Source organism: Misgurnus anguillicaudatus, chromosome 21 (genome assembly GCF_027580225.2).
Source record: "Misgurnus anguillicaudatus chromosome 21, ASM2758022v2, whole genome shotgun sequence".
Classification (NCBI taxonomy): Eukaryota; Metazoa; Chordata; class Actinopteri; order Cypriniformes; family Cobitidae; genus Misgurnus; species Misgurnus anguillicaudatus.
This window is the reverse complement of record NC_073357.2, coordinates 31,593,645-31,614,055: the sequence shown is the minus strand read 5'-3', so window position 1 is coordinate 31,614,055 and position 20,411 is coordinate 31,593,645. Positions and strand designations below refer to the sequence as shown.

At 37.3% G+C, this 20,411-nt stretch overlaps 1 protein-coding gene across 2 annotated transcripts; it reads right to left on the bottom strand.

Annotated features, from left to right (window-relative positions):
* Positions 1-3,384: 3,384 nt before the first annotated feature.
* pstpip1b (proline-serine-threonine phosphatase interacting protein 1b) lies at positions 3,385-19,304 on the bottom strand. Of its 2 annotated transcripts, none has more exons than XM_073858930.1 (15): positions 19,160-19,304; positions 16,099-16,199; positions 15,956-16,030; positions 12,050-12,084; positions 11,846-11,950; positions 11,531-11,595; positions 10,903-11,007; positions 9,960-10,005; positions 9,648-9,727; positions 7,568-7,666; positions 7,334-7,430; positions 7,136-7,205; positions 7,002-7,039; positions 6,773-6,876; positions 3,385-4,246 (listed from the first exon to the last, which is right to left on the bottom strand). In XM_073858930.1, the coding sequence occupies exons 1-15, from the start codon at positions 19,166-19,168 to the stop codon at positions 4,055-4,057; spliced, it is 1,221 nt and encodes a 406-aa protein (XP_073715031.1). In that variant the 5' UTR covers positions 19,169-19,304; the 3' UTR covers positions 3,385-4,054. The 2 variants fall into 2 exon arrangements, with proteins under 2 accessions (XP_073715031.1, XP_073715030.1); XM_073858929.1 differs by lacking the exon at positions 19,160-19,304 and adding an exon at positions 16,541-16,820.
* Positions 19,305-20,411: the final 1,107 nt, after the last annotated feature.

The window sequence follows — 20,411 nt, the reverse complement described above, 5'->3', positions numbered from 1 at the left end:
CTTTCCCCAACAAACACCATGACAAAGCTGAAATCTGGCCCGTCACAACAAAGAGCAATATGACTCGGATATCGGCTCAATTCGAATGAAAATGGCACAGGGTGTGTCAGGCCGTAGTTTTTAAAGTTATTGATTAGTCCCATCTGTTTCTAGTTTGGTTCCCCCAACCTTGTGTGTTTAACATTAATGATTCCTTTATTATTTTAGTTCTTGATTGTTCTTGTTTTGGTTTAGTGTATGTATCTGTTCTCCAAGTGGTTACAAAGCACCTATACAGGTAGGTTTCTATTAAAAACTATTTTAGTTTATCTTTTGCATTTGTCTTTTGGATTGCACACACATTTTAATAACACTGTCTGTATTGTTCCAATGGCACACTCCATATGTTGGAAACAAGAAAAATGGGTAAGCAAAAATTCTAAGTGACTCACAAATAGTTATGGTTATCACAAAGATAAGCACTATCACTAGAGCAAGTGTGTGACCCTTGTCCACCACAAAAAGCACCTACCATCGAGCAGTTGAAGAAGGTTGTCTGGTCTAGTGAATCACCTTTAAGATCAGGTGCATGTGCCTCTATTACCAGAATAAGAGATGGCAGCAGAATGTACTATGGGAAGACTGCAGGCTAGCTGAGGCAGTTTTATGCTTTATTCATCTGGGAAGCCTGGCATTCGCGTGGTTACTTTCATAAATAATATCTACCTAAATGCTTTTGCATACCAAATACATTACACGCCTTCATGACGATGGTGCTGCCCCAACGGTAGTGGTATTTTATCAACAGGATAGTGCACCTTGCCATACTTCAAAAATGTAGAAATGGGTTATAGAACATGAAAAAGAGTTTCCACTCAAAGTTCCTAGATGTCCACCTGATTTACCTTTATGGGTTGGTCTGGGCCAACAAATCCACTGATGCCTTACCTCATTTGCAGGACTTAAAAGAACATTTAAAGAACTTAAAAGGGCTATTTTTGCATGATCCTTGATGCACCTGAAACAAACAACTTTTCCACTACACTATCCAATCAGTACACAGTGAATAGTGCCAAAATGCAAAGCTTAATTTTAAAAACAAACAAATACAAACTTTATGCAAAACATGTCATTGCACGTAAATGCAAGTTCCCCCAGGTCAGGAAAGTAAACTCAGAGTGCATAACCTCAACTTTAAGAATACAGAAGTAACCATAGCTTCTTACTTTTAAAAGATTGGGCGGTTTCCTGGACAGGGTTTCGATTAAGCCATGACTAGGCCTTAGTTTTTACAAATATACCCTCCAAAAAAACATTACTTATGTGCATCTTGAGACATAACAATGCAATGCTGTGAAAGGTTTTTTATTACTGCAAGTTACATCAAATATTAGCGTTGCACCCACCTGCTTCATGGTAGCTGTGTTCAATTAGCTCCTCCCCTCCATCCAGATTTCCTTTTATACTGAAATTACTTCCTTTTAAACTGAAAGTTTGTATGCATCTGCAAGTGTTTTATAGGTGTATGCATGCATCAAGTTTATATGTATATGCAAGTGTTTAATGGGTGTATATGGATGGATAGAGTTTATATGTATATGCGTTACTTCAAAAACAGTAACTGAGTTAGTAACTGCGTTACATCATTCTAAAAGTAACTAATTACCAGGAAAAGTAACTGTTGAAATTTAAATATTTCAAATAACTTGAATGCCCCCAATATTCAATTTGTTAAATGAATAAATTAGACGGAAAGAGAAACCACTAATTTTGTGGCAGCATGTGATGATGTGAGGTGCTTTATCAGAATTAAGCTTTAAGCTCATATGTATATGTGAGTGTTTATATGTATTGTTATTTTGTATTTTACTTGCTATCTCATATACCTAAAAGTGCAGTGTGTAGATTTTAGCGGCATCTAGCAGTGAGATTGTGAATTGCAACTAATGGCTCAGTCCAGTGTTCAATAAAACGCATAGAGAAGCTACGGTCAGGGGTGCAAACTTGTCACCTTTCAGCGAAATTCGCTGTTTTTGATCCAAAATAGGCCATTCTTGTGATTCGTTTAGATCCAATGAGTTTTTGAAAATGAGGGGTGAGGGGGGTCTGCGACAGGGTCGCAGTAAATTTAATTATGAAAATCATGACCAGCTTTTGTGGTAATGATGTCAAATCACTAGCCAGTTTGGCGAGTTATGTCTTACAATTTATAGTCACCTTATTTGCTGCCGAAGTTTAAGCAGTCTGTGCAGATTGAGCGCACACACTTAACTGCTGTGCGCGTGGTCACAAAAGCTTAACTTTTGTACATGTATTTAAGCAACGCAGTTTTAAATTAAGTGATTTTAAGCCATTGAAACACAAACAACAGTGCTACATGCGCACGCTGTTTCTGTTTGAAAGAAACGTGCAAGCCGCGCATCCACTTCTCATTGAGTTTGTGAGTATTTTTGCCGCTGTATTAGCCTTAAATACACACATGCGTCAAAATTCCCAGCTTTTGAAAGTATCCTCATAAACTCCACAATATAGAAAGTAAACAGCTAAAAGAGAAAAAGCATGTGTAACAGTATATTAGATCCGGACTTTGGTCCTAATTTTGCTCCTGTCTGTCACCCGTGTTAATCAAACAGCATTGAGAGAAAATCTGCTCTTAACTAAATCACTTTTCTATCTTTAATAAGAGTTGTACCTCGAATTGTATACAAGTTTGATTCGTGTTGCTCGTTCAGGGATCATATGCCTTACTCTGAACAGAACAAACCCTGAATTATTTGTTTATGTGTACTGAATAATATAAAATACAAATGTCTTTACTTTACAAAAAGGTTGTATTTGTTCACATTAGTAAATGCATTATGAACAAAAAATTAACAATATATTGTATTTAAGCATTTTTTTATTCTTGTTTATGTCATTACAGTAATTGATGTTAGTTTGGGGTGCATTCACTAATGTAAAATGTTTCAAATTTGATTTAAAAATTAGTTAAGATTTAAAATAAATAAATAAATAAAATACATATATACATATATGTATGAATTTATGTATATACACATATTTTTATAAATGTATCGCTAAAACACATTAAAGACAATGGAGTACGGAATTATGGAATTACCCAGTTTAATTTTTATACATTTCTGAGTGTGTTAAGGATTATTTTGCAGGGCTAAAACCCATAACACAATCGCAAGCATACATTCACGTTGTAGCAGTATTTGAAAGTTGAGAGACAGGCAGCTTCCATGCGAGTGGGCGTGGTTTTAGCAGACACGCCCCCAGCATTTGAAAGCAGAGAATTATGATTGTTCTCTTACAATGTTGATTATTTTACCAGAATATATTATAGTATATGTCACAGCCAGTTAATTCTCAATATATACAAATGTTTCATAAAAAAAAAACATTCATAAAGGTAATTTTATCGATTGTAAGCATTGAATTCAACCGTCAGACTAATGGCTTTGTATTGTTTCTGATTCTATACAATTTTTGTATATCAATAATACAAATATACACTGATGAGATAAAATATTATGAACAAATACAGGTGACAGGAATATCGCTGGTCATTTCCTAACAAGGCCACATATTTAAATCTGTGTAGATCAGATGGTAAGCAAATAATCAGTTCTTGTAATTGTGATTGAATGCAGTGGAATGGACGGAAATGAAGATCTGATTTGCAACTTTAATAAGAGGCAAACTGTTATAGCAAGGCGACTGGGTCAGAAAAGACCGAAACCACACATGGTCCCACATGGTGTAAACCAACAGTAGGTCTATTATTCCACAAACAACACAAAATTTTAATGCTGATTGTGTGAGGCATGTTTCACAACAGCACATTTCATATACTGTAGGGCTGCGTAGCTGCAAACCGGTCAGAGTGAGTATCATGACACCTCTTTCCACCATTAAAAGTGCTTACAATGGGCATGGAAATGGAGCACAGAGCAGTGGAATAAGGTAGGCTGGTCCATTGAGTCACGTTTTCTTTTACATCACATGGACGTAATCTTTAGTTTTAGTGTACGGACTCAATTCATATTAGTTCCATATCCATATCTGCTTAATTCAACTTGATGGGAAGGCATTCAGTATGAGGAGAGGGAGGATCTCTATTTTGCTGTGAGATTTTGGTCAAGTAAGTTCCAGGGACCATCCCACATAAGCCATTTTTCCATGCTGTCCACCACCCATCTTCACCTTGCTCAGTTACTGTGACAATGTCTCCTTTACTTATAGACAGCTCATCTGCTTCCTAAAAATAAGACAGGAAGTGAGATGCAGAGTTACAGTTAACCACTACCCAACTTTGAATTGTATGTATTTATTGTATTGTATTTATTTACATACAGTAGTTAGTATGTATTGCAGGGATACAAACTCTTGAGAAAAATGTGTGCCATTTGTGCAGGGGATCCCTTTGAACTTATTTTCATGCTTATATAAAAATGCTAGTATTTTAATGCTTTAAAGGAAAACACCACCGCTTTCAATATTTTACTATGTTCTTACCTGAACTTAGATGAATTAATACACACCTATCTTTTTTTAATGCGTGCACTTTTAGGGCTCTATGCAATGCGGCGCAATGCGCGACGCAAGTGTCTTTCGCTAGTTTCCACCCTAATTTTCACGTTTAGCGCCGCGTTGTTTAAACAGCAAATGCATTTGCGCCCCTTTTTGCGCCCATGGGCGTTCCGGAAAACGAGGTGTGTTCAGGCGCATTGTTGGCGCGTTGCTATTTTGAGGCAACTAAAATAGACTACGCCATTGACCAACAAAAACCTGCTCTATTTTATCTAAATAATAATTAAAATGTTTTCATAAGAAACCTTAATGTATATGAACTTGATTTGTAAGTGTACTTTGGGGTTGGACCTTGCTTGCGTTTCTTGGGTCCGATTTCAAAGCCCCCAAACCCTTTCAGCGGTGAGGGTGGACGCAGCGATGTCCTCCTGTGTGCCCGGCATGCCCGTATTATGCTGGCAAGCTTGGAATCTCCCCGTGTCCTTACATCATTGTATTGCTTGGCGCAGCTTATGAGAATATTGCGGATTTTTCCTCTCTGTTTAACCGACGCTGATTTGGGCGGGTTTCTCCCATCCTCTTTCAAAACAACTTGTCTGTCTTTGACTGTTCTTACAAGAACGTGGGTCTCCTGTGAACCGCTCATGGCGTGCGCCTGGTAAATCCGTCATAATAATAGCAACCCGCTATGGAACTTGCGCCTTTGCGTTTAAAGGGAATGTTGGATAGCGTTTTGATTGGTTTATTTGACGTTACGCCCAAACCACACCTATGAATAATGAACCTACTTCAGACCAACCCCTTATTGATTTGCGCCCGGCGCAAGACTTATTTCTCCCGCCGGGAAAATAGCAACAGCGCCCAAGATCCGTCCACAAACTCACTTGCGCTTTGCGCTTCGGACTTGCGTTTCAGATCGTTAAAATAGGGCCCCTAAAGTCTAAAGTCAATGGCGCAATATGTTTTATGTTATTTAAAGAGCGCATTAGTAAAATGCGCTAAACGGGAGGACAACGCGGGTTTGCTTATCACAAAGTACATGAATGCGCAGCAGCACAAAAATGCTTTTAAATATGAAAGATTAAATGATTGAATGTAAAAGATTATTATTGAGTATCTTGGACATAAATGAGGACTAATTATGAGATGTTAGAAGGCGCAAAGAGCTGCTTCACCTGCAGCCTGGTAAGTAAATAAATGCTTTGCTTTAAACAATTGCATCTGTTTTTAAATGTTTTTTTAATGCTACCTCATGGATTTATTGTATATGATGACTCTGTACCTGCGGAATTGAGATGAGAAACATTTTTAAGTAATGCTTAAAAAAACTCTTTGCTAAAAAACGCTGTCCAAAGTGCTGAAACGTGAGGAGAGCCGTTTTATAAATTCTTTATCTCCTGTTTGTTACAAATAAAGTATTTTTAGACTACAAACCTTATCTTACATACTTGTCAATTATTTTTTGGCATTAAAAGCAATTAAAAGCCTGCTTTTTTACTTCCATGACTAAAAGAAAACGGGTTTTAAAGGTTTTAATAAAAAAATAACAAGTTCAATACAAGTGAAAAACAACACAATTATTTAACATTAATCCTAAACTGGGGATCTTCTTCCTCCGCTTAGTTTTTCAGTTTACAAAGTTCGTCATCTAAATAGGGACATAGCGCCAACGCAACTTGCTTTTAAAGGGGATGAGAGCTGTGACTCTCATTGGTTTACTGCACGGTACGCCCAAAATACTCCCATTACAATAGGACCAACCCTTTTCGACCATGCACTCGGCGCACAAACCATTTTTCCCGTGGTTAAATTAGCAAAAGTGGATTCGGACACGCCCATTTAGACGTTGCGCTGTGCGCTTTAGACAATGCGCTTAGATTGTTAAAACAGGGCCCTTAATTTTTGTAAAGCGCTTCGTAAATGTGTTAGCATTTAGCCTAGCCAAATTCATTCCTATGGCTACAAACAAAAGTTTTTATTTTGTGCAACCATACTTACTCGTGTAATTACTCATGTAACAGTCTTTAAATAGGGAAAACAAGTGTTTGGTGGCTTCTAAATTCATCCCTGTTTGGAGCCATAGGAATGAACGGGGCCAGGCCAAATGCCAACACACCCACGAGGCGCTGCACAAAGACCAAAAGTGCACGCATTGAAAAAAGATTGTTGAGGAAAAGTTGAGATAAGAATATATAAAATATAAAATGAATGCACATAAAGAAAACCTCAATGTAAATGTTAAAAATTCATTTACCTGAGCTCTAAAATTATACAACACCATGTACTTCTCAGATATGCCTCCTCTTTCTTCAGCAGGTGTAAAGGGTCCACCCGAATTCCTGCCTCCTTCTAGGTTTCCTAAGATGTACAGATAAAGACAGCAATGCTTAGAGTCCTTCATAAAATGAATCAGTGTGCCAATAATTCTGAATGCTACTGAACTTCAAGTATTACATGTAGTGTAATTTAATAGCGATACTGACCACAAAAGGGCACCCTAATCGGCAGCATGACAGATAATCTAGAGAAATCGAAATTCACAACAGTTCCAGAGTCAAAGTTAATTCACCTTTATTGTTTATTTTTACCATATACTGTAGGTGGTTTAGATGTTCACCTGTTTGTTTCAAGCCTCCTGGGACTTTGATTAGAATTCACTTCGCTGTAACACTGAAACTCAGTGGGTGCTAAATAAACATGGAGGGAAGTAAAATTATTATAAAATCAATTAATGTATTTTTTATACTTTTGTATGGTATTTTGACAGTCCTTCATAGACACCAGTGAATTATAATAATAATGAAGTTTAATGTACCTGGTGGACGACAGCTCGTCTTTTTCATCTCAATGAAGCAGTTGTTGTCAGCAATGATGTCACACAACTCTAAAACCTTCCTTACTTCTTCATAGCACTACCAAAGAAGAAATCTGTGTACTCAACTAGTTTAGGCTTGTATAAGTAGTAGTAAATAACAGTCGGTGTAAATAACAGCATTTGCCTTTGAATTCTATAGAGATACAGTGAGCAAAGGCTGACATGTACGTTTACCTCATCGTCATTCACACACTGCACAGACAGCAGATTGCAGTGATCCCATAACACACAGCGTAAGATATTAATGCGTTCAGACTCCTGCTGTTGAAACACCTGCAACAAGATGCATAAATACTTGCTAATTCAAATAATTTATTATGTACAATTATTTTTAGCACATACATTTTGACTTATTTAAAACTTGCCGTGACTGCTTTAAAGGACAAGTTCGGTATTTTACACTTAAAGCCCTGTTTTCCAATTGTTTATGATGAAATAGAACGGTTTTGACTGAAATTTGGACATATGATGCTGTCCCGAGAATTGTGGGTCTTTGTTGTATAAGCCCCCCCCTCTACAATGGGTGCATAGGTGCACTGGAACAATCCTTCCTAAAATGCATTAAACTTTTGTTTACAAAGACGTGAAACTCACCGAGTGGTCAGGGGTGTTCACTGATATACTCACACAAAAATCGCTGCAAAAGATGCTCTCCGACAGGTTTTATCGTAGTTTTTGTCCAACTTCATTGACTTGTATTAAATGTGCTATGAGGTACGGTATTACTCCGCGCCGGGAACGTTGTTTGTATTCTTGCAATTGGCAAAGGCGGATTATCGCCACCAACTGGGCTGGAGTGTCTATTATTCAAGCTCTCAACGGAAGAATATTCGGGTGTGAGGCGTTTGGAAAAATAGGTCCTAAAGTTTACAACGAATGCTAAAACACCTGTTGGAAAGCATCTTTTGCAGTGATCTCTGTGTGAGCACATCAGTGAACACTCCTGACCACTCGGTGAGTTTCACGTCTTTGTAAACGAAAGTTTCATAGATATTTGCACTAGATGTCGCCTTGGGGTTCTGAGCATTCGTCAAAACAGCCGCCATCTTAGAACACGGGTCTTGTCATAGGAAGTATCTAGGTAAAGCTGCTATCTCCGCCTGTACTTCGAATTTTTTTTTCTTTTGTGCTGCGTATAGATGTTAGGCCTTGTAGCACTATGCATTATATTTAGAAAACGTACATTTTCATAATTTCAAAACTTTTTAATTTTTTTGTTGAAACGAACCAAAAGAAAACCAAGAAAATCGCATTCATGACGATTTATGGTGATTTTATTTCCATTACACCATTGCATACAATGACGCTGATGCGGGATTCCCCTGTTTCAAGATGGCGGCTCTAGTTGATGCATTCAGTCCAATGGACTGCCGTAGCCAAGGCCACATCTAGTGTATATATCAATGCAAAAGTTTAATGCATTTTGGGAAGGATTGTTCCAGTGCACCTATGCAGCCATTGTGGAGGTGGTGGGGTGACACAACAGAAACCGAAAACTCTCGGGCCAGCACCACATGTCCAAACCTCAGTCAAAACCGTCATAAACAATCTGAAAACAGGGCTCCAAGTGCAAAACACCAAACCTGTCCTCCAAAGGGCACCTATTATGCAAAATCTACTTTTACAAGGTGTTTGGACATAATGTGTGTTGGCAGTGTGTGAACATAACCATCCTACGATGACAAAAATCCACTCGCTCCTTGTTTTTTAATCCCTATTAAACCAAAGCAGTCTCATTAGACATGTTTTTCTTATGTGAGGTCACATTGATAAAGCCCCGCCCACTTACAGTCCTGCATTACCATAGTTTCCTTTCTCAGCGAGTTGCACTCTGCCCACTAGATATTAATGTCTCAGACTGTATTAATCAGATCTATTTTTAACTGAAAGTGCTCACTGTCTGTTTGTAAGGAAGTGAGGAGCTGTAGCTCATTTCCGTTTAAAGGTACAGACATTAAAACAGCGCATTTTTGCTCCCACACAAATAGGGGCATTTTGGACACACTGTAATAAATGATTTGTGGAGTATTTTGAGCTGAAACTTCACAGACACATTCTGGGCACACCTGAGACTTATATTACATCTTGTAAAAAGGCTAAAATAGGTGGCCTTTAATACATGCCTATTTATTTAGCCATTCCCTTGAAATAAATATTAAAGCTTTGCTGATTTGTTTGAGTACATTTTTAATGGCTTTTTTTAAATGCATGTTTTGTTTTATTATGCACGTTTGTGTATACTTGTGCTCTGTACCTCACACGCACTCCTGTATGTGCTTTCCCAGTCCTGAAGAGATTTTTGTAGCTGTTCAGCATTCCATGTGTACTGTTTTTCTGAATTAACAAAATGAAATTATTATTGTCACTGTGCCAAGTATTGTATTACTTATGAAGCCTATTTTAGCCATATCTACATTGTTTAAATCTAATTTTTTTCTTAAATCACAAAGCTCTCTAAACAAGCTCTCTAGTTGAATGTTTTATCTCTCCATACAGAATAATTTCATTACTTTGAATCTCTTGCTGCCAACATAATTATAACAATAAAGACGTTTTAAGCACAAACCTGCAAGATTGGCTGATTGCCTGCATATCCGGGCCCTGTTCAGCACCTACAACATAGTGCAAGACTGATAAGTTAAATATACATTGTATCTGAAATGTTAAAAAAATCTGATCATCAGAAATGAAACTATGAATGGCTAAATTTGCTCTAAGAGCATCATGAATAAAAGCAAAATGTGCAGAATTTTTTATGATGGTTTAAGTGTTACCACCCTTTTTTCTATCCCCCCAAAAAAGTGAATAACAGTGACTAGTTGTATTAGTGACTATTAGTAATAGTGACTATTTAAATAATTTAAATTTGCATTGATGTCGAGTCATACTGAAACACACTAACATTGCTTTAATCCCTTTTTGGCCATACTGTTACCGCAAACCTGCCAGAGGTCATTTTTTACGATAGGATTTAAAAAAATAATGACTAAAAACATGCAATCTATATAAATAACTAAAATGATCTTGTTATATAGAGATACAAAAATTAGTGCAAATGTAGCATAATTGAATGTTATTACTCAGTATTTTTAACTGCTATGAAGGCAGAGTGCACAATGTTTGAAAAACGCTTTGGAAAAGGGAGTCGAGCCGACTACCAAAACACACTTGCAGTAAGGGGCCTGTCTACTAACCGACATCCTTGCCGCGGTTGCGTATGTGTGGGGCGGGTCTATCAAAAGAAGGTCCAGATTCTATTGGGGTAGGGGCGTGTTTGTTTAGGTGATTTCAAATATCAACATTGGTTTTGAAACATTGTGCACTCCGCCTTTAACAAAAGCAGCTTTTGCGTTATCTGCCCAAATGATCTGGAGCACAGCAAGAAACATTCCAGTTTCATTTCCACTTGAGCACAGCACAAACTGTTCATGGACAGGTAAGCTGATTGCTCTACTACACAAATAAAGATGTGACAACCAAGTGGAAAATTGCATTTCAGGCCATCACACCTTTTCTGATTGCCGGTGGGTGGAGGTGTTCACATTTGTCTTCTTCCCTATTGCTTGCTCAGCTTCATCGGCCTCTTTACATCTCTGCTCATGTAACCTTTTTGACTGAGAAACATAAATAGTGCAAAGTTTAAAGTGACTGAAACTTCAAAGTGAGTGAGTGGAAAAAGAAGCAGATCTCATCATATGACTGTGGTATTTCTGTGCTGTAAAGCACAGGAAGTTCAGGTCTTAATATATCTAGGGTTACTATAGCTGTCAATATACAAACAAACCCCATTCTGTCTTTTTCTATTTTCCTTTTTAGCTTTGACTGTCCCATCTCTCTGTAAATATTTTATTCTCTTTAATGTTTTATGTTTTTGTAGTCAAAATAATTATTCTCTGTCTTTAAATCCTAAACAAATTATAAACTCTGCAGTTATTTTTAAGAGTGTTATATGTTAATTATATCCAAGTACATTCTGCAAATACAGTCAATACATAGCCAGTGCCTTCTGCTTTCAGTTTCTGCAGTATCTTCCTCTTTTGGCTAATACTGAAAAATGTGTCATTAAGGCCTTAAACCTCTATGGCTAAAGAGGAAGTCAAATGACCTCAGGCTATAAAGTATCCTACAGTGTCTTACCTCCATGGTCTTCTTGTGCAATGCCACTTTAGACTTCTGAAGTTTTTCAATAATCTCTTCAAGCTATTTGGTGCAGAAAAGACATACTACATTCATCTTTTTATTAATTTCATTCCTTAAAAATCTTTACTTACAAAACACATTCATTAACCACAGTTAATGCTTGTGGTTAATGAACTTGCCCATGAGCAAAAGCTACATTTACACCATAATAAAACCACACAAAAAATGACAGTTTCCTTCCTCTTGCACATAGACCAAAATGCTAAGGTGTAATAAAACGGCATCATTTAATTTAACACATATTTTCAAGCTTTTTTCTCTGTTCCCTCTGGTGTTCTCGAAACGCCTCGACTTTCTGGACGTCCTCCCGTATCTTTTCAGATAGTTGGATGTGCAGATTTCCTGTCTTTTCAATCTCTGAAAAAGACCAAAGCAACTCAATTTAAGTACATGACAGTAGCTTGTTTTGTGTAAATGTCAGATGGTTTGCAAAAAAGGATTTTTGAATTTACATACCAGCTTTCATCTTGTCAAATGATGCTTTTAATGTTCTAAGTGTAAAAATGAATATATTTAGAAAACTAAATGAAAAAGACGCGGGGTATCCATACATAGTATGCATATTTCTGGGTATATTCGTAATTTATTATGCAGTGGTTAACAGATTTACATAAATTCTATAAACAATGCATACCTTTCCTTTCTGGACTACTTTAAAATTAATGCACTTTGAGTTAAAGGTGCAGTGTGTAATTTTTAGAAGGATCTCCTGACAGAAATGCAAAGTAATATACAAAACTATATTATCAGGGGTGTATAAAGACCTTTCATAATGAACCGTTAGAATGAGACGTTTTATCTACATACACCGAGGGTCCCCTTACATGGAAGTCGCCATTTTGTTTCTACAGAAGCCCTTAACGGACAAACTTTTATACTAAGTTGTCTCCGACGATGACATGTTTGTCCGGTGGTGGCTACCCTAGCTTCTTTATGTGTTTCAAAAGCGAGAGGTGAGCAGTGGACTGAGCCATTGGTTATATTCGCAACCTCACCACTACATGCCGCTAAAATTTACACACTGCACCTTTAACAAAAATACAGAGTATTAGGAGTAACGTGATTAGTCCTGTATAATAGTTACCTGTATTGATACTGTGCATACACTATAAACTCTGTTTTTTTCTACCCAAATGCTGGGTTTAAAGCAAACAATATGGTGTAACAAGGTGACAGTGTTTATTTCATGTAAACATAGAGCGCATTTTTTTCCATTGCAAAGGCCTACACCACTTAAGCAGCTCTCACAATAAAATAAAATTACTCATCCTCCACCTTCCCTACTTAAAAATCCAGCTAAGACCAGCATAAGCTGGTGAGCTGGTCTTAGCTGGTCTCCAGCTTGGTTTTAGCTGGTTTTGCTGGTGTAGCAAGCTGGTCTAGCTGTGTTTTGGACACATTTTAAGCTGGTCTAGCTGGACTTAGCTGGTCAGGCTGGAATACCAGCTGGCCCACCAGCATGACCAGCTTTGTCAGGCTGGGAGGACCAGCATAAACCACCTTAAACCAGCTACCAGCTTATGCTGGTTTTAGCTGGATTTTTCAGTAGGTTTAAAGCAGTGTTTCTCAAACTTTTTCAGCCCAAGGACCACTTTATCTTCCAATTTTTTTCTGAGGACCACCTAACATAATCCCACTCTAACACGCCCCCCCCCCCATAAAAAATAGGAAGGATAAGCTAAATTTAAGTTTAATATGCAACTGTTTCAAGTCAAAAAGTAATTTAAACACAAATGCAATATGTTCAGAAATTATTATATGAATTTTATTTCATTTGAAAAAGTAAATGTGAAATAAGTTGCAGCTTAATGACAAAAACTGCAATTAAACATACTGTAACAGCCTAGGTCCCACTTAGTCCATAGAGCCAATAGTTTAAAACTGAGGTGGTGGGTATAGAAAGTCTATGGTTGTAACTATGGTCACAGTAAAATGCTGAAAATTTTTTCCCCTTAATGTCTAATATCACTGCAATTACAGGGATTTTTACACATGAAACAAAAACTAGTACATTACAAAACTAATAAATCTGCGGATTTTAGCTGCTTTCAGTTGACACTTGATCTTTTCTTCTGACTACTATTTTGTTTAGCCACCGATCCATTTTTACGTTATTTAAACAGAATGGCAAGAAGTGATATCACAAGTTTCGCAAGTGCATTAAAAATCTACTTAAATAAGTGCCGATTTTATAAACACTTGCCTAGTTTAGGTCATCTTTTGGCGGACCACTAGGAGGCGATGGCGGACCACTACTGGTCCGCGGACCACACTTTAAGAATTACTGGGTTAAAGGAACACTTCACCGATTTGCATTAAGCTTTGTATCGTTAGAACCCCAGTCATGTTTGTGAATGGTCGTGCATCATTCCCTCAGTTTCCCCTGAGACGGAAGAAACACAGATTTCAGTGTTGCACTTCCTTCTTTCAATGATGTAAAAATCGTCATTTTGCGTCATTGAAAGAAGGAACTGCTGTATCTTTGTCGAGGGTGTAAGACTACAAACACTCATTCCTCATTTTTCCAAAGTGGGGGCTATGGGTGGGACCCACTCACGCTAAAGACCTATTACAGATCAGTGGGTGGGACTTAAGAAAATATACGAACACAGACGAAATAAAAAAACGATCAGCCGCCATCTTTATGCTGAGCTAAGCTAAGAGACATTGTGGAGCGAGCCAGACTTCATGTTACAATAATAGCGGAAGGTAATCGCAAGCGTGATGCTGTAATCCGCTGTTCATTGGACCTTTATGAGCCACAATACAGCAAAGAGCTGAGGCAGGCGGAGGAACAGAAGCCCGAGGAGTAGGCCTGCGTAGAGAAGCCCGGGAAAGACGCTGCAACCATCGGCCTTTGCTGCGTAGAGAAGCCCGGACTGGCTCGAGCTTAGACGGACTAGTAGTGGCTGTACTCTCGCTGTGTGCTTTCTGTATAACATTTCATATCAGATCAGGATATGGACTTTTTTGGTGAATGTTCTGGGCAAGAAGAGGTATTTGCGCTTGTTTATTTCACAGACATGTTTTGGCTTACGAGCACAAGCGCTGAGCCAGCACGTCTGTAGAGTATACATATTGTGCGGTGGCCGTGTTTGTGTGCAGGATGCGGCATTTTCTTCTTTGGGAATATACATGTTTGGCCAAGCACTCTCAAAAATATATCAGACACTGAATGCAGCTTGCTCCTACCCAAGCTTCGTACCGTATATGAACAGGGGCATCTTGGATACATATTTTAGAATTCTAAACTGGAAGCAACAGCCAAAGCCTGCAGGGATAAACGGACGTCTGACTATAAAGTGAGTGTTTCTATTTTCTTTTTTATACTAACGTGGCATTTATGTACACAAATGCATATCTGAGCGCTGTTCCGATTAATGGGAGTGGCTTGCAGAGCTGTGCATCGTGGGAGTTGTAGTTTTCCATACAAATGTGCCCTAAAGTCACGTTTTGACTTTTCTCAGTCAAATGGGCACAAAATTCTAAATTTATGTTACATTTCAACTACAAATATGACCAACTTTCAATAAAGATTAATGTTTCTATCGATGAAATTTCCATACAGTGGTGCTAGGCCAAGTTACTTGTCGTGAGGCATTTTGGACCATCATTAGAGGACCATTAAAATAGCTTTAGTCAGCAAATTTCAAATTAAGTCATATCTATTTTTTTCTGGTGAAATGTTTATAAAAGTAATTTTATGTCAGCAATAAGGCAAAAGAGGCTGTGCTGTATCGTGGGATAAAGAGCTGTTGTTAGGCACAACGCGAAGCTCGGCAGCCATGACTTTTTTATGATACAGCACAATACAAATATTAAAATAAAAATAGCCCCTAATCGACTGTGAACAGCAACAGCATGTTTCATTTATTTATATGGTGCTAAGGGTGCGGCATGGTGACACACAAAATTGTTGGGTGCTGTGGTCATAGTTTTAGTATGTTTTATTTACATATAGTTTTATTCCAAGCTGTTGGATTTTGTGGACGAGGGCAAACTATAATAATTACAGCAGATGGAATGAGAATTTGAGCAAATGTAATGTTATTAATATTAAATAATCAAGAATATACCATGTTTACATGTTTTATAATATTGTGTATTTAACATTTTTGCGAAAATTAAACCCTGGCCCAAATATTAGGCCATTTGAGAAATAAAATTAACCTTGCGTTTTAATAACAATGAAGCCATCTTTTGGTTTATAAAGCAAAAGGACCTTTTAGCCCAAATGTGTTCTGTCTTTTAGATACCATATGTCATTGGCCTAAAAACCCAGTTTGAATTGCTTTAAACCCAGTATTTTAATATTGTATATTTGCATTTGTTGAGCAATGCTCTGTTCAAAAACCAACTTACCCAATCTCAGTTAGACCTTCTGCTTTCCGAGCAATGGCTACCAGCTCTCTTCCGTACCTCTCCTCAGCCATTGCTCTGCGGGTGAGAGTAGAAGTCACACAGAGGCTTTCACAGACACGAACACTGAGAGATTTCTTTCATACCTCATTTTAAACAGCTCTTCCACATCTTTGCACATGTGTCTGCCATCCTGTAACCTCTGCAAAATGGCTTCATAACCTGATTGGTCAGTAAAGTCAGCACCCTGGAAGACACCACACATTAGAAGCATACAGCTAGACACCCACTGGGGAAAACATAAGCTTATTAAGCGAAATGTCGAGGACAGAAGATCGAGATCAGTGCGGTGAACTCTCTCTTTAATGTTATAACACAATGTATTGACTTACAACGGGCAGCGAAACAGTTTCACTACTGGTTACACTTAATTAATTATATAATGAAGTGAATTAATTCATGTTTTACTTAATGATGATGACTCTGGTACATGCCTTAATTCACCATTAGTTCATATTTAAGTAATAATTGCTTTAGGCTAGTTCATAGGCTACACTTAAATGTAAGATGCTTAACTTATAGACTTACCCAAAAGGCATCGCAAAACTTTAAAGCCATCGTGTAAAATCTTTGTACGTCAAATATCCTTAATTCGTAACGCTATCTTCGTAAGTCGTATACAGACACATACGAACTCCGCTGGGAAAGATGAAGTTTGTTTGAAAAAGTTGTGAAGTCTGCACACAAAGTCGCGCCGCAAATCAAAAGTCAAATGAAGAGTTTGAATTGAGGAAGGAACGACGCTTTAGCTTTGACGTCCTCCTGACGACTACATTTTAAACTCTTAGAAAGAGGAAGAATAAAAATGATGTCGGTGCCACAATGCTTAATTTTTTAAAAAGATGTAAAGGATTTATTTTGATAACTATATTACTTCTACTTACATATATGTTCAAACGAAGTGGAATATTCTAGAGATTTTTATTACAACACTTCACAACTGTTAAAAATAGATATCTGAAATGTCTATGAATATAGTAACCTTTATTATTTGAACTTCTTTCCTCTTTCTATTTATTGCTGTAATACACTTTAACCAAAAGGGGGGGACAAAACACTGTGCAGAACAGTTCGTTTTTTTTAATGTTGCATTATTTCAAAGCATGTTTAGAAGAATCTATAAAGAAAATCACAGGAAACGTATTCAATATGTAGCATATATATAACATTATTGCAAATTTTAAGACTGTAATTTACTAAAGGGGTTATACTGTTTTTGAGACTATCATACATTAAGTCATCCATTTGAAGAAATAACAGAACCAGACATGCCTTTCCAGCTTACAAGGAAATTAAAGAAATGTTACATAGAGAGAATTCGCAATAATACCATGAAATGAACCTTAGCATTACATACTGAAAAGAAAGTAAAGTAATTTAAGATTATAAGATTAAAGTCTATGAGATTGTAAAAGCAATATTAGCAGAAATCACCAAACACTAATCTAGGGCGACAGTGGTAAAGAACCAAAACTCCAAATGATGTACAATGCATAAATGGGTGAAGGATCTCACATATTCTGTTATTTGGTAAAAGGTTTCACCCCACACGAAAAATCATTAAGTGTAAATGGGAATTTTGATAAATGATGGCAATCACACTGTTGAAAGTACCAGTATTTGTTTTTTCTGCATAGTGGGGACCATCAACTGTGTGCCTTCCATCATTTATCAAAATATCCCTTTTGTGCTCAACCACTCATATGTTTTCATATGGCGGCCGGTGACTTCTTTTTTCGAGGGCGCTCGATGTGAAGTTCGTCACAACATGTTTGTAGCCCGTCATGTGTGTGGTTTGTAATTTCAAAATATGTGTTCTGCGCATCAAGAGATCCTGTGTGCATGACGTGTCTTGTCAAAATAAGTGCCTGCTGCGGGTGCGTCTTAAGGGTTTGTGATGGGAGAGATGCTCGCGTTTGCCAGATAATCGCATAATCTCATGCGTAATCAGAGTTTACTGTTAAAGGAGTGTCTTGTATTTTGTGAACGTGAGCGTCTCTTTTATCATAAGTGGTTTTGACGCGTGTGCAGTAGGCACTTATTTTGAAAAAAACAAACATGTGATGCACATGGTTCACATGACGCAACAAACACATATTTTTAAAAAACACAAGCAACACACATGACACTCCAAACACATATTTTCAATTAGCGCCCCTCGGATGAGCAGTCACTCACGAGCCGCCACTGCATGTTTTCAACTACATGAGGACGAGTAAATTAATTTTGGGCTGAACTCTCCCTTTAACAAAAGAGGAGGTTTACACATAAAAAACATTAACTGCGTCAGTATTGGCTGTGAGTGCATGTGTGTGTAAAGCTCACATTCACATGCTCTTTTTAGTTTGTTAGTGGTGTGTTTAAATGGAGACCAGTTTGCAGTAAATTGGTGTAACCTGTTCACTAACTGACAGATCTGCAGTTTAATTCTCTGCAGTACTGCTAATGACTTGAACCAGCTGGATCTTAAAACTTGGGCATTTTAATATGTGTGTGTGTAACATTTGTTTAATGTTTGTGGTTTTCTCAGTTCAAACACTACAAATAGGAAATGTAAGCCACTATACAGCACAATGGTAGTTTGATAAATGGGTCAAAACACAAAACTGATATAGGTCTGTTGGAAACAAGGACAACTAATTTTACAGACCACTACTATAGTTGTTTTAAAGATTTGTCATATTAATTCTTCAGATTCATAACTTTTCTAACATCATGGTGAGAATGAATGACTAAGTTATATGTGTTGAGGTAAAATCTACCTAAATCTTGTGTTTTCCCAAATGGACATAGGCCTACTGTTGTTTTCACGGTGGTGCAGTTGCTTATTAACTGGGTGATATCTATACTTTTTCAGAAGATACTACTGTCCAAAACTCATACACTCATGCACACTGCATAATGTTGCCTATTTGTACATCATTTGAGATGCAATCTGGGTTTTTCCCTTTTGGCAGGTTGACAAAACCTCTTCATCTTTATCATTTTGTCTCATAATCTAAAGGGCTGCTCGGTCAGTTGTATTGTCATTTTCAATCCTCTACTCCTATTTCTTTTTTATGTCATACAGTAAATGAGCTTCTGTATGTGTGAAGCCCCACAATGTATATTTCAAACATTAAAATATGTTAAGGATATACAAATTACCAAAGACATAGTGACAGGACCAACAGATCACATCAAGGGTTGGGAACCTTTTGTTAACAGTTGGACATGCTCAGATCTGTCAGGAACTGATGACGGATGAACCCAATCGCAGACGATGTCTGGGAAAACCGAAAGGACTTTATTGAACACACAGGAAACACGACAAAACAAAGGCCCACGTGGGGGCAAACAGTATAGACTGACACAAAACACTAGACTTGACAATAAAACTCGACTAGATACTTGACTGGAATACACACGACTAGATCACACAGACAATACAAATGAACTTGCACAGAACTAAGGACACAATGAGATTATATATAGAAAAAAAACCAAACAAGATTACAAGAGGGAACTGGTAATGGGCGAAAACCAAGGGGCTAGGACAAGAGACAAGACACCGGAAGCACATGACCCAATAAAGAGGCCATGAACCTCCACATAGAGCATGGGACTGCTAGAACCCTGCCATCATGACTAGACATAAATACAAAATAAGACTCTTTAGCAGAATCCTGACAAGATCATACTGCTGTCATGAACAAAAAAAATGGAGTTGACTTGAGAACTTCACTAATTTATCCACAAGACTCAACGCCTTTCAGTGTTTGCTAAGTTGTTAACCCTCCATATTCACTTGGTCTGGTGAACCATCTGCAGTGTCAGCGGTAGATGACTGAAATCTCTCTATTTCCTGTGGAAACCACAGAAAACCATTTGTTTATGTTGTTGTCGCTGAAACCATCTACCGGTATATAATGACCTGATTACCTTCTTGTGCATCAAAATCGCAGTATTAATGGCTCATTGTTATTTTTACTAATAAGAAGTACAAAAAAAGTAAGAGTAATTTACCACAAAGTTTGCATATCTTCTTGTTTTAGGTTTTATGGTAGGTTGACTCATGAGAAAAACTTGAACAAAGTCATGGGACCCAAATACTCAGAAGAAACCCACACTGTAAAAATGCAGCATGAAGTTAAAAATAACTTGCTTATGCAAGTCAATTCAACCTTCTATTTTAAGTTGACATAACTTATTGAAATATTTTAAGTTGAAATAGTTTTATTAATTGGTTAAGGTAAAGTAAAATAAAGAATATATTTTGATTTAAAAACATATTTTTCATAGCAGATGTGGTAAATAATATGTAGAATTATTAAAAATATCTCAAAATAAATAAAAGGATTGCATATAAAACTTCGTTCTAAAACTTTCTACAAGAAACGAAGTATCTTGTGGACAGTGA